This window comes from Anolis sagrei, chromosome 6 (assembly GCF_037176765.1).
Source record: "Anolis sagrei isolate rAnoSag1 chromosome 6, rAnoSag1.mat, whole genome shotgun sequence".
NCBI classification, from domain to species: Eukaryota; Metazoa; Chordata; class Lepidosauria; order Squamata; family Dactyloidae; genus Anolis; species Anolis sagrei.
Window position 1 is genome coordinate 24,430,938 of NC_090026.1, and position 14,798 is coordinate 24,445,735.

The 14,798-nt window shown below is 41.8% G+C and overlaps 1 protein-coding gene across 1 annotated transcript; it reads left to right on the forward strand.

Annotated features, from left to right (window-relative positions):
• On the forward strand, positions 1-14,795 carry LOC132779518 (vomeronasal type-2 receptor 26-like). The gene is made up of 6 exons (XM_067470511.1): positions 1-255; positions 1,793-1,936; positions 9,957-10,823; positions 12,515-12,742; positions 13,385-13,511; positions 13,897-14,795. The coding sequence occupies exons 1-6, from the start codon at positions 1-3 to the stop codon at positions 14,793-14,795; spliced, it is 2,520 nt and encodes an 839-aa protein (XP_067326612.1).
• The last annotated feature ends 3 nt before the right edge of the window (positions 14,796-14,798 follow it).

Here is a 14,798-nt window from a genome sequence, read left to right on the forward strand (position 1 = left end):
ATGGTCTCGAGCCTAGCGTTGCAGTCCCAACGGCTTATTGTGCTGGGGGACTTCAACATCCACACCGAGGCCACCTTGTCAGGAGCAGCTCAGGACTTCATGTCTTCCATGGTGACCATTGGGCTGTCCCAACTGATATATGACCCTACTCACAAGGCTGGACACACATTAGACTTGGTTTTCCGCCGGGGATGGGAGGAAGGAGGAGCTGACGATCGCTCCATTGCCATGGACCTTGCCATGGACCACCACCTGGTCAGGTTTAGGCTCACGGCATGCTTTAACCTTCAGAGGGGTGGAGGACCCATTAAGATGGTCCACCCCAGGAGACTTAAGGATCTGGATGAATTCCTGATGGTTCTTGGGGAATTTCCCACCACCTCAATTGGTGATTTTGTTGATGCCCTGGTCACTCTCTGGAATGGGGAGATGACTAGGGCAATAGACACGATTGCTCCGGAATGTCCCCTCTCAAGTAGCCAAGCTAACAATCTCCTTGGTTCAATGAGAAGCTGGCAGCAATGAAGCGAAGGAAGAGGGAACTAGAGAGCATGTGGTGTTCAGATCCAAGCGGACCAAATCGAACACGGCATGTTGCCTCTTTAAAGGCATATGATGCTGCAATAAAGGCCACAAAGAAATCTTGCCAATATTGCATCCGCAAAGAACCGTCTGGCAGAGCTGTTTTGAGTTGTCAGAGGCCTATTAAATCCTGCCTCCTTGGATGGGAACACAGACAACTCGATAGCCCGCCGTGAGGCATTTGCTCAGTTCTTCGCGGACAAAGTCGCTTTGATCTGTTCTGGCCTGGACATCATGTTAATGGCAGCCTCTGAGAATGTAACACGAGCATCTGCTTGTCCGGTTTGGATGGAATCATTTCAATTGGTGAAACCTGAGGATGTGGACAAAATACTCGGAGGAATGAGGGCAACCACATGCATCCTAGACCCCTGCCCATCCTGACTTTTAAAGGAGGCCAGAGGGGGATTGACCGAGTGGGTAAAGGTGGTGGTTAATGCCTCCCTTTGGGAAGGCAATATTCCAGTGAGATTAAAACAAGCTGTAATAAAACTGCTATTGAAGAAACCATCACACGACCCCACTCAATTCGTCAACTATTGGCCTGTTTCCAATTTCCCCTTTTTGGGCATAGTCCTGGAAAGTGTGGCCTCTTAACTCCAGGTATTCTTGGAAGACACGGATTATCTGGATCCGGCACAGTCTGGCTTTAGACCAGGACATGGAACCGAAACAGCCTTGGCCGCCTTAGTTGATGATCTATGCCGGGAACTAGACAGGGGGAGTGTGTCCCTGTTGGTTCTGCTGGACCTCTCAGCAGCCTTCAATACCATTCGACCATGGTATCTTTCTGGGACGCCTTGCCAGAATGGGCCTTGGAGGCACTGTTTTACAGTGGCTCCAGTCCTTTCTGGAGGGTTGCACCCAGAGGGTGTTATTGGGAGACATCTGTTCAGCCCCACAGATGTGGGGTTCCTCAGGGTTCAATACTGTCTCCCATGTTGTTCAATATATACATGAAGCCACTGGGGGAGACCATCCGGAATTTCAGGGTGCGGTGTCATCTGTACGCAGATGGTGTCCAACTCTGTCACTCCTTTCCACCTGCTACTAAGGAGGCTGTTCATGTTCTGAACCGATGCTTGGCCGCTGTGATGATCTGGATGAGGGCAAACTAATTGAAATTGAATCCAGACAAGACAGGGGTACTCCTGGATAGTCGTAAGGCCGAAGAGGGCATAAAGCTACAGCCTTCACACTCCCCCTGAAGATGCAGGTTCGCAGCTTGGGTGTGATCCTGGACTCATCGCTGAGCCTGGAACCTCAGGTCTCAGCGGTGCACAGGGGAAAATTCGCACAGTTAAAGCTTGTGCACCAGCTGCGCCGATACCTTGGGAAATCTGACTTGGCCACGGTAGTCCATGCTCTTGTTATAGACTACTGCAATGCTCTCTACGTGGGGTTGCCTTTGAAGACTGTCTGGAAGCTACAACTGGTCCAACGAACGGCAGCCAGGTTGCTAACTGGATCGGCTCTCAGGGAGCATACAACCCCTGTTGCGCCAGATCCCCTGGCTGCCAGTCTGCTACCAGACACAATTCAAAGTGCTGGCCTTGGCCTATAACGCCCTAAATGGTTCTCGCCCAACTTATCTGTCCAAACAAATATCCCCTTATGAACCTTCAAGGACCTTAAGATCGTCTGGAGAGGCCCTGCTCTCGGTCCCAACATCATCACAAGCGCGGCAGGTGGGGCTGAAAGACAGGACCTTCTAAGTGGTGGCCCCTCGGCTATGGAACCCCCTTCCTATGGAGATTAGATCGGCTTCTTCGCTTTTAGCATTTCGGAAAAAAACTCAAGACATGGCTATTCAAGCGGGCATTTGCGAATACTGAGTAGCGGATATAAAAACAGAATCAACTACAAGATGGATTGGACATTGTTTTAATGAGTATTTATTGAATTATGTGTTGTTACAGCTTTTATGATTTTACTGATGTTAAAGTTTTTATATTGTAGCTGTGTTTTTGGTGGTGTTGAATTTTGCCTTTTAAACCGCCTCGAGTCGCCGGAAGGCTGAGAGGGGTGGTATACAAATAATGTAAATAAACAAACAAACAAATAAGTAAATGATTTGGGTCCTCTTTTTCCCTTCTTGAAGATAGGGACAACATTTGCCGTCCTCCAGTCTGCTGGGACTTCTCCTGTTCTCCAAGAATTCTCAAAGATTATTGTCAGTGGTTCTGAAATGACTTCTGCTAGGTCCTTCAATACTCTTGGATGTAGTTCATCTAGCCCTGGGAACATGGTACCTCAATACACTGAGCTTGAGAAGCATGAGTGACCATCTGTATAGCAAAGGGGATCTTACCTTTTGATTCCCAATCATCCCAATCGTTCATCACACATTTCGCTCTTCAGGTGTTTGCTTGTTGTTGCCCTCATTCGTAACCATCACATGGGGAATCCTTTTCTCCACATTCTCTGTCTTCGCTGTGTGCCATTCAATGGGGTTGTCATTAATGTCACAGGATCACCACCTCCCTTTCTAGCTCAAACATCTGCTTAATTCCCATCACACTGACAGGCAGCGTCACCTCCTATTTCAAGGATACCAGCAGGGATCCCTTACACTAGAGAGGCAATGTCTCCTTCTATGTCACATTTTTAAAACAATCCTTTGAGTGGAATCTTCTCCTCTTCTCTTTGAAATCCTCCCCTTGAGTAGACCAGCAGAATTTTAACCTCACTTTTAACACTTTTTTTCTTGCCTTTCCTGGACTGCATTGTGCAACTGGGAGGAGAGATGAAACAACTTGTACATTATGATATTTTAGTTTTTTCTCGAGAGCTTCAAAATTCCTTCTGATCTTTATGCAGACCATGCCTTGCAGAATTATTGGTTCCCACATAAACCAACAGGAGATGAGGATGGTCAGTGGGCTTGATGAGTCCCATCAGCTAGTCAGCTATATGGTGTTTTTGCCCCAGGAAGAAGCATACTTCCTGTCATGTTTGCAAAACACTGCTTCTGTTCTTCTGATGAGGGAGACCAGTACATATCTCCTCTGGGAATAGACAAGGTCCCTTTCCTGTGCTGAATCTGACACCCTGCAGATCTCCTAAGAAATGACCTTGTTACTCTGGTTCCTGTTCCTCTTCTTTTTTGACTGAATTCTATAGCTCTAAACTTGTCCCTTCCTCAGAGACATCCCCCTTCTTTCATCAAGGGCAATCCACTCAGCTGTGTCCAAGAACCTTTCACCCTCCCCACAGTTTTCTTGTTCAGCATAATTTATGGTTGTGGAGAGAACTTCCATTTGATTCTGTGGGCCCTTGTAGAGAGGCCCAAAACACAGGACCTGTCTCACTTTTACCTGAGGCATCTAAACAATGCGTAAAAACAAATTAATATGGAGAAAGCTAGTTTTCCCAAGTTACTCTACATTGATTAAATATCTAGAAAGAACTGGATCTTCAGCTAAGGTCCAGGTCTTTCCAGATGTTGATTCTGTGGGGATTGACTCCTGGGACCGCTTCCACAATAACCACAGCTATCCCGTTTCTTTGGGCCCCTAGAAGTCGGAGGATGCCCCCCCCCCAACCCCTTAAGTATGCCTGACACCTGGAAATGACACATCAGGAGGTGGGGGGGGGGGGTGGGCTGAATGACATCCCAGGTCAAAGCCTGGGGTTGTGGGAGGGTGTGGGGAGAGAAACCTGGGAAGAAGTGGTTTCCTTCCAGCTTTCTGTCCTATAGAGAAGGGCCTGTATTTATGAACTGACCTCCTCTCCCCCAGAGATTTCCAGCATGCCTTTGTGAATGACAATTCACTCAGTTGTAGCCAAAAACCTCCCGTCCTCTCCAACATGTTCTAATTCCTCATCATCTCTGACAGAGTAGAGAACTTTGAATCAATGTTTAAATGTATTTCTATAAAATACATATTAAAATACACAAAACAGAGATTAAACAAAGGATACAAATTAATACAAAGGATACAAAGGAGGAGCTGAGAAGCCTTCTAATCAAAGTGAAAGAAGAAAGCGCAAAAGCCGGGTTGCAGCTAAACGTCAAAAAAACCAAGATTATGGCAACAAGAATGATTGACAACTGGAAAATAGAGGGAGAAACCATGGAGGCCGTGACAGACTTTGTATTTCTAGGTGCAAAGATTACTGCAGATGCAGACTGTAGCCAGGAAATCAGAAGACACTTACTTCTTGGGAGGAGAGCAATGTCCAGTCTCGATAAAATAGTGAAGAGTAGAGACATCAGACTGGCAACAAAGATCCGCCTAGTCAAAGCCATGGTATTCCCTGTAGTCACCTATGGATGTGAGAGCTGGACCTTAGGGAAGGCTGAGCGAAGGAAGATCGATGCTTTTGAGCTGTGGTGCTGGAGGAAAGTGCTGAGAGTGCCTTGGACTGCGAGAAGATCCAACCAGTCCATCCTCCAGGAAATAAAGCCCGACTGCTCACTGGAGGGAAAGATACTAGAGACAAAGTTGAAGTACTTTGGCCACATCATGAGGAGACAGGAAAGCCTAGAGAAGACAATTATGCTGGGGAAAGTGGAAGGCAAAAGGAAGAGGGGCCGACCAAGGGCAAGATGGATGGATGGCATCCTTGAAGTGACTGGACTGACCTTGAGGGAGCTGGGGGTGGTAACGGCCGACAGGGAGCTCTGGCGTAGGCTGGTCCATGAGGTCACAAAGAGTTGGAGACGACTGAACGAATGAACAACAACAACAACACAAATTAAAAGGTCATGCTTTAAAATTGGCTGGGTAGGCCTGCTGGCAGAGATAGAACTTCCTCCTCCTTCTATGTGTTACATTTCTCCAAGCATAGACCTTGTCCACATTTTATGTGTCCTACTCATAACCATTCTCTGTTGGTTTATTTGATGTGTGTTGTACATCTAGGGTGGTCGGCTGGGTTGTGTCCAACCATCTCTTCACACAACCTTTTCGTGACGTCCTGCTGCACTGGCAATTGCTGGCAAAAAAGAAGGTGCATGGGGTGGCTCATGGTGCCTTGCTTATCTCCCCTCCTCTGCTCATAACATGTTGGGGAAGGAGAGGGTACTTTGGCACCCTTTCCCTCTCCCTGTCCCCCATCACATGAGAGAAAGGGCAGCAATGCACTTTGCCCCGCCAGCCTTTTTGCAACCACACAGTGAAATGGGCCAGAAAGTGCAGGTAGCTTCATCGGAGCTACCCAAACTACACTTTCCTCCCCGTTGTGGAGGAGGAAGTGCCTTTTGGTGCTTTCACTCCACTTTGGGAGGACATTGGTTGGGGTCTGCCATGCATTGTGTGATGGTGAATGGCAAGCCCTGTCCTTGCAGCAAATAAAAACGGTAAGATGGGGCTTTTTTTGCCCTATTTGAAGAGCTGTCAAGTAAAGCTCAAGCTCCCTGATATCCTTAAGTGTAAATATTTGGGCCTTTGTTGCAGATATAGCTTGCTAGGTGTTCTGGAAAAAAGACAAACATGCCCTGTAGGTGACCACAGTTCCTCCTTCCCACTTTTCCCAGAACTCCTATGAATGCTTTCTTGAAAATGATGACCTAGCTACTGGCTCCAGAAAGGTCAGCTTAATGAGCCAAGGCAATTAAAGTAGTGCCGAACTGCATTGATTCTACAATGTAGATGCCCCCAAATACCATGGCTGAGGAGATATTGGGCAGAATGCTTTAGGTCAGATTCTAAAACCTAGGAGTTAACTAGTTCTACAGGTTAGAGAAGTAGTAATACAGGGTTAGTCAAAATGCATAGGCCAATAAGCCATTCAATTGAATGGCTTATTGGCCTATGCATTTTGACTAACCCTGTATTATGAATATTATGCATGACAAATATTCTCATTTCTTTTTCCTCCAACTGTGTGTACTTCTTATATTTCTGATTTGGGTGCACCATTGATTGTGCCATCTTTGGCAACTAAAAACAAAATGGAAAAAACTAAAAGGTGATGATGAAATTTTTTAAGTACATGTTTTTTTAAAGTACTTGTTTTTCACTCTCTTCTCTTTGACTTCACCTATAGCCCAATACTCTTGGGAAATAACTTATAACTGTGTAATTATCTCAAATTGCTTGCATTTCGTTGAAGCCAAAAATATGATCAATAATGCAGCTTGTGAAATCCTATATAAAGTACCTTTGCCATCCAAAAATGAGCAGAGAGCATTGAGTGGGCAATATTCTCAGACTCCTATAATCAAATAAGCACACAATCATTGCAGAAAGAACGTTAAAGGTATGTTGTGTGCAGATATAACATGGAAGAGGGAGATTTTATGTCGGTTTTTCTACCCTGAGGTGGCAGGGATATGTGTGCTGTCTGTGGCCTTCCTATTGTTGTGGTCATCTCAAATGGAGGGCAAGCCACAGGCTACAATGTGTTTTCTCGATGATACCTTCCAGATGCCTTATGAATATTACCAAAGCGGAGACTTGTTGATTGGAACAATTGCTTCCCAGTTTGGTATGCTGTCTGATGGAATGGTTTTCGATGAGCATCCCAGCACAAAGTTTGAAAACGAACTAATGTATGGATGTAATTTTTTAATATGCATTTACATTGACAAGCATGCTTTAAAATGTGTATGCTTTCTTCTTGAGATTATCTCTGTGTGTATACCTATTTACATGTATATACATACATATACTTTTGCTCTCCCCTCTTAGACCTCGTTTTAAATTCATTGTGCTTAGTCCTATTTTCATCCACTCTATATACTGTCTCATCCTCTATGATGCTGCTCTGTATCTTCCATTACTTCCTTCTGATTACATTGTCACTCTCCATCTAAGTTTCCTCTTTTGTGTACCTATTCTGCGGTTTATGATTCCTTGTATACTTGTTGCTGTATTTTGTTTCAACCATATTTTTTTATCTCTCCATCCAAAGCATGAGCGACCCACCTACTTACAACTGCATCATGTGTTTTGCCAATTTTCCAATATAGCATTACTCTCTTTGTTGTATGATTTATGTCTGGCCATGTTATTGTATTCATCTCCTTTCCTCCATTTCATCATTTTGAGTGTGTTTTCTTTTTCATTCTGCATTTCCTGGGGGGGGGGGGGGTGTTAGGTGAGATTCTAATGTCAAGAACAGTCTTGAATGATTTGTGTGGAAAAGGAGAAAAGGAGTCACACCCCATGTTGAAAAGCTATCTTGGAAGAAGTGAGAAATAGAGACTCTGGAATAGTACACCTAAAGTTAGCAAGATTCACAATAGTCTAGAGGCGTTTTGGTTTCTAGTTGGCAGTTTTCCTCATGGCTGTATTAGAAACTAAGAAAGTAAGAGAAGGTCTCCATTACAACACAGCAGAAATAAGAGGAAGTGGATGCAGAATGCAGTTTTCCTTTAATATTCCAATGACTAATAGTCACCACTTGATTATTTGCATTTAAAATATATTAGAGACACAACATCTAACCCAGGCAATGTTTAGTGAATATTACACTTATGTACTTGAATGGGTGTATTGCATTCTAACTCCACCTTTAAAGCTGCATTTCTATGCCATTTACTGTATGTGGAACTGAACTAGACAGCAAGGGAAAAAAAACAGCAGATTCAAAGTAGATGTAAACCTTTTGCTGAAATAAGTAGCACTTACACTGTAATCTTATAGTTTGATTTGTCTGTAAAAAATTAAATTCCATTTAGTCTTAAGTAAGTTTCAGCTCAAACTGATTTTCGGCCTGTATGGCCAATGTTCCAGCAGCATTCTCTCCTGACATTTCGCCTGCATCTGTGGCTGGCATCTTCAGAAGTTCTGTCCTTTATATTAGCTGCACAATAGGCATAACTTTGCTTTAGAAACCACACCTTTATAAATTCATATCGAACAAGAGTCCAGTAAAGAAGCGGGGTAACTAATAAGAAAGTTTTATTAGGTAGTGAACATGAAAGACTGGAATGGCTCATTTCTTTTGAGTTTGAATGTATAGTATATCTTCCTTCATGTTCAAAACTGAAATATCAGATAATATCAGGTATTTTCTATCACCTTTTTCAATGAAATGCTTAGTGGAGGCATCTGTTGCATACATTTTACAATTATACATGCATATATCTTATCATTTGCATTAGACCAACACTGAAGAACTATCAACATATTCTGGCCCTGGAATTTGCTGTAAATGAGGTAAACAACAACCCCAACATCTTATCAAATATCAGCTTGGGCTTCCATGTCTATGACAGTTATTTCAATGCAAGAATGACTTATCAAAACATTCTGAAACTTCTCTCCAACTGGAAAAGGATTGTCCCCAACTTCCACTGTAACAAGAAAAAAAATCTGGTTGCTGCCATTGGAGGAATTGACTCTGAAGTCTCTTATTACATGGCTACAATCACTGGCGTTTACAAGATTGCACAGGTAAAGAATGTGAGTGTGTCATTGCATTTGGGGGGTTTAAAACAACATTTCACCTTCTATTTTATACTCAAGATATTTCCTGTGATTCTCCACTGGAAAAAAATATCTGCAACTAATTAAAAGTCGTATGTGCTTGTTCCATAGAAATACTGTATCAAAATTGCAAGACAAGCTTTTGGTAGGGTGTGTGAAAAATGGGAATGTGTGTCATTTTGAAGGTCAATATTTCCAAGTGGTCATAGCATATAGGGTGTTCTGATGGTGCGCTGCTCATTATAGACAAGTTTAGATTTTTCCCTCCATATGTATCTCTCATTAGGATTATTTGTATAAGTAGTAAAGGAATAGTTGTTTTATCTCTAAGAATCTTTGTGTTCAAAAGATGTTCCTTGATAAAGCAAAATAGATCTGACAACCTTCCCTTGGATCTATCTCCAAACTCCAAAATAATAAAAATAGAATAATGACTAAAGATAAGAAATCTTCACATGGGCTAAATTCGGCAGCATGTGCTGATTTAACCCTTGTCATCCACCAAGCCAGCTGGCTCCCATCAAATGATGCTGGCATGGCTCTGTGGGTGAAGGAGGGCATAGCTAACAAATGCCACCAGCAGGGCAACACAGGAGGACTCCCTTGTTGCCATTGGAACCCATTGGGGAAGCCGCACACTCCACGTGAGCTCATGCTGCCCCCATTTGATCACCCTCGGATGGAGCCGGGTAATGCAGCATGTGGGGCACCAGGTTCCGCACACTCCTCTATGAAGTGGAGCACCTCCGGTGTCTGTTTTACAAGGTTGTAAAAGTACATATGCGTACTTTAAAGCAATGAAATATTCTGCCCGCCTGATTTGCTAAGTAGTATGAAACAACACTAATGTAACTGAACGTTCTGTAAGATGTAAAGAAATGCTGATTATTGATTGAAGAATAAAATATATTTTTATAATGTGATAGAAGAAACTTAACACATGAAAACCCATACCACACGAATGCTATTAAAAGTCAATTTCTTTTGGTCTAGATTGGCTACTGTGTATTGGCTCCAGTGATGAGTGAAAAACCCCAACACTCTTTTTTCTATCGGATGGTCCCAAATGAAGTATATCAGTACAAAGGGATTGTCCAGCTCCTTCTGCATTTCCAATGGACATGGGTTGGGATGATGGCAGCCGAAGATGACAATGGAGAAAAATTTGTGCAAACACTGGGAAAGATGCTTTTCCAAGGAGGCATATGCACAGCTTTTATAGCAAAAACAAAACACTTAGCTCAATTCATAGAAAGTGAAACAGCTTTTGAAGTCTTTCCATACATATGCGGTCTACTAACTGATCCCAAAGTAAAGGTAGTGATTATCAATGCAGAGCACCAGACCGTATCATATTTAAAATGGCTGATTTATAGTTCTGTCAATTTTAGAAACCTAGTTACACTCGCATCTTTGTCTAAAGTGTGGATTATGACAGCTCACTGGGATTTCTCATCACAAGCTGTTCACAGGCTTTTTGATATACAAGCCTTTGATGGTACACTGTCTTTTGCAATTCATTCAAAAGAAATGTTGGCGTTTTCAGAATTCCTTCAGACACTTCATCCTAGTTCATCAAAAAGAAATGATTTTCTTACATTTTTCTGGGAAGAGGCATTCAGTTGTTCTTTTTCTGAATCTAATGAAGTCAATGAGAGGCCTATGTGCACTGGGCAAGAAAGGCTGGATGATCTCCCAAGAGTTCTTTTTGAAGTAAGCATGACAGGCCAAAGCTACAGCATCTACAATGCAGTTTACATGCTGGCACATGCTTTAGATAGGGTTTATAAATCTAAGACAAGCCGAAAAGTAATGGCATACCCGGGTCCACCAGATCCTTCATATCTTCAGTCATGGCAGGTAGGATTTCACAAGGCAAGTATCACTGATATCAAATGTGTAAACTACTATCTTGAAATGAGCATACAAGATATATATTAATGATTTACAAATGTAAAGACGGGAGATGAAGTCCATAATAATATGTACTAAATGTACTAAAAATGTTGGTCTGTTATTTAATATTGTCAGAATATCAATGGCAGTGAAATACCCTGAAGGAAAAGAAGAAATGTAATGGTTCAATGTAATGGTGAATCCATGGGTTCTTGGTGGGATATGTGTGGAGAAGCCACTGCTCCATGGCCTGCATCACCCACCTCACCTTCCTTCTCATCCCATGGGGGGAAGTATTGCTGCCCAGCTTCCCCCATTAAAGAGAGGGCAACACGGAAGGCTCCCATGTTGCTATGGTGGGTGTTGGTTCACCTCCCTTTTTAGGCACAGAGCCTGGCCAGTAGTCTATGTTGTGTTAAGGGTTCTGTGCTGAGAAGGGAGGTAAAGCAGTGTACAATGGGCAAATCAGCCCATCTCGGGTTGGGCTTTAGCACAGCTGGTAAATCGCCAGAAGTGATAAGATCTACCAACCAAAAGATAGCCAATTCGAACTCCCAGATCAAAAATAAGTTAGAGCTGTAAGTAGACAAAGTTAAGTTAGAGCTGTAAGCAGAGGAGGTATTTCACGACGCCATAAAAGAAAAAAGAAAAAGATCAGACAATGCCTGATAACCAAAAGGAAAGAGAAAGTCCTGATGCTCTTCATCATAGAGGATGGAGTGACAGCATGCCCCTGTGGCTAGATTGAAGCACAACCTCCAAGGTGCAAAAAAACTCGATGTTGACACAACATACCTCTTTTCTGTTTGTTTGTTTCTGTACTGTCTGTCCAAACGGCATTGAATGTTTGCTGTGTATGTGTACTGTGATCCGCCCTGAGTCCCCTTGGAAAGATAGGACAGAATATAAATAAAGTGTTATTATTTTACTGACACAAAAGCATATTATTATTATTATTATTATTATTATTATTATTATTATTATCTTATGGGGTCACAAGTAATTATTAAATGTGATGACAGCAATGCCTTATGGCACAGAGAGAGACCAAAAGGGCATCTACATTGTGGCTTCAATGCAGAATGGACACCACTTTAACTGACATGGCTTAATGCCATGTTATTATTGTAGTTTAAGTTTTAGAAGGTCATTAGCTTATTCTCATAAATAATACAGGTGCTTCACCAAAAAAAAAGCCCCAATTAAAGTGGTGTCAAACCTATTCATTCTGCAACTGGAAACACATTCATTCCTCAAATTCCTAATAATCCTGAAAGAATGCAGATAGCCTTGATGGAAACAGAGATAACAAAACAGCAGTAGGATTTTGAAAAGAAAACAGAAAGAAAGGAATACCAGGTTCATATATAAAGGCTTGGAGTTGTTTTGTTTTTTGTTTGTTTGTTTCATTCTGAGCAGCAAACAGCAATGACTGAATACCAGTCAGCTTAAAAGCTTTCTAGAAAAGATATCAATTGATCATTTGGTGAGAAATGTGGAGCAAAATGTGATTGCCTCTGGGATTATTTTACATTTCACAACTGAAAAATCTTTGCATTTCTTACTGGTGCATGTAAAAGGTTAAAGTGAAGTAGAAGTCTCGCCATCTTTATAGTAATTCCCCACCAACTCATCATTTTCTTCTTTCAATCTAGCTTCATTCTTTCTTGAGGAGTGTCATATTTAACAATAGTGCTGGAGACACCGTGGCTTTTGACGAGAATGGGGAATTAGCAGCTGGATTTGATATTATGAACTGGGTTACTTTCCCAAACCAATCCTTTTTAAAAGTTAAAGTAGGAAATATGGACCCTCATGCTTTCTTGGGCAAAGAGTTCAGCATTAATGAAGAGGCCATTACATTGCACAACACCTTCAATCAGGTGGAGTTTATTCAAAATTTCTTTTAAAAAGCAATGGTAATCCAAAATATTGTGATGTAATGATTCTGGTTAGATGGTGGTGGTGCAATCACACACATCAGAAATGAGTTGTTCCTCCTACACAATAAATGTATTATTGTTGCTGTGTCCCTTTCAACCTCAGAGGAAGGCCATAGCAAACCTTAGTTGAGCCAATCTTACAGATAAAACCCTGCAATAGATTTACTTTAAGGTTACCATCGATCAAAAACAACTTGAGAACTCACAATGATGACAAGGAATAATCTTTTTCCTTTTTGAATTCACTACTTTGTGACAACAAAGCTTTTGCAACACCTCTGTTCATAAGGTCATAAGATCAACATAGTATTACCAAAATCCATTATGTTACAGAGCAAACCCTGCAATAGATTTACTTTAAGGTTACCATAAATCAGGAACAGCTTGAAAACTCACAATGATGACAAGGAACGATATTTTCCCTTTTTGAACTCACTTTCTTTGTGACAACAAAGCATTTTCAACAACTTTGTTCATATGGTCAACACTGTATTACCAAAATCAATTGCTGTAAGATTAAATATTTTGGTTACTGTTGTTAACATGGAAAACTGATATACTGTCTCTCCTTTCCATGGATAGGTGCTGCCTATTTCACTGTGTAGCGATAAATGCCATCCAGGTTATATGAAGAAAAAGATGGAAGGGAAAATATTTTGTTGCTATGAATGTATTCCATGTCCAGATGGGAAATTTTCAAACCAAAAAGGTAGGCAGTTTAATATGCTTCAGAAATTTAACTTATGGCAACAACCCCAAACCATATGGGTCAATCCTTTGGACATATAAAGACAAATAGACTAAGCAAAATGGATTCATTTTTTCTCATTGATTACTCACATTTCTATCTTGTCTTTCTTCACTGGACAGCAAACATGTCTACTTTTTGCTCCCAACTCATGTTAATCCTGATGCAGATTAAGCTCAGAGACAGTTGGGTTATTATGAGTTTTATGGGCTGTATGGCAACGTTGAAAGCCTTTGACAACACATTGAGAGACAGTTGCTTGCTGGGCTGAAATGAGTTGAATGTCTCAATGAGTACTTAACTTGGATTTTCTGAAAAATGAAAAATTACCTGTTTTATTTTTCAGACATGGCTGTATGTTCAAAGTGTCCAGATGATCAGTATCCCAACAAGAACCAAGATGAATGCCTTCCCAAAAGGATGAACTTCCTCTCGTTTACAGAAACTTTGGGAATAACTCTAACTTGCTTGGCTCTCTCCCTTTCTTTGATCAACATTTTGTTGCTGAAAATATTCATCAAGAACAAGGACACTCCCATTGTCAAGGCCAATAACCGGAACCTCACTTACTCTCTCCTCGTTTCCCTATTACTCTGCTCCCTCTGTACATTTCTCTTCATTGGCCAGCCTAAAAAAGTGACCTGCTATTTGCGACAAACCATTTTTGGCACTGTCTTTTCAGTAGCTGTGTCTTGTGTATTGGCAAAAACCATAACTGTGGTTGTTGCCTTCATGGCTACCAAGCCAGGATCCAGGATGAGGAAATGGGTGGGAAAAGGATTGGCAAACTCTGTAGTTTTAAATTGTTCTCTTATTCAAGCCAGTATGTGTGTTGTATGGCTGTGTACTGCTCCCCCATTTCCAAATTTTGACATGCACACATTAGCTGAAGAAATCATTTTGGAATGCAACGAAGGATCCGTCACAATGTTTTATTGCATTATGGGCTACCTGGGATTTCTGGCCATGGTTAGTTTCACTGTGGCTTTCTTTGCCAGAAAGTTGCCAGACAGTTTCAATGAAGCCAAATTCATTACTTTCAGCATGCTAGTGTTTTGCAGTGTTTGGTTGTGTTTTGTTCCATCTTACCTGAGCACTAAGGGAAAGTACATGGTGGCTGTAGAGATTTTCTCCATTTTAGCCTCTAGTGCTAGTTTATTGGGTTTCATCTTTTTCCCCAAATGTTTCATAATTGTCCTGAAGCCTGAACTGAATTGCAAGGACTACCTAATCAGAAAAAATTGACAC

What these genes read in the sequence shown, in the direction of transcription:
- LOC132779518 (XM_067470511.1), top strand. Translation starts at nt 1, where the DNA reads ATGGTCTCGAGCCTAGCGTTGCAGTCCCAACGGCTTATTGTGCTGGGG. An exon ending in TTGCCATGGACCACCACCTG is followed by an intron (nt 256 to 1,792) that starts GTCAGGTTTAGG and finishes CTCCCCCTGAAG; the next exon opens with ATGCAGGTTCGCAGCTTGGG. An exon ending in TGCACAACACCTTCAATCAG is followed by an intron (nt 12,743 to 13,384) that starts GTGGAGTTTATT and finishes TTCCATGGATAG; the next exon opens with GTGCTGCCTATTTCACTGTG.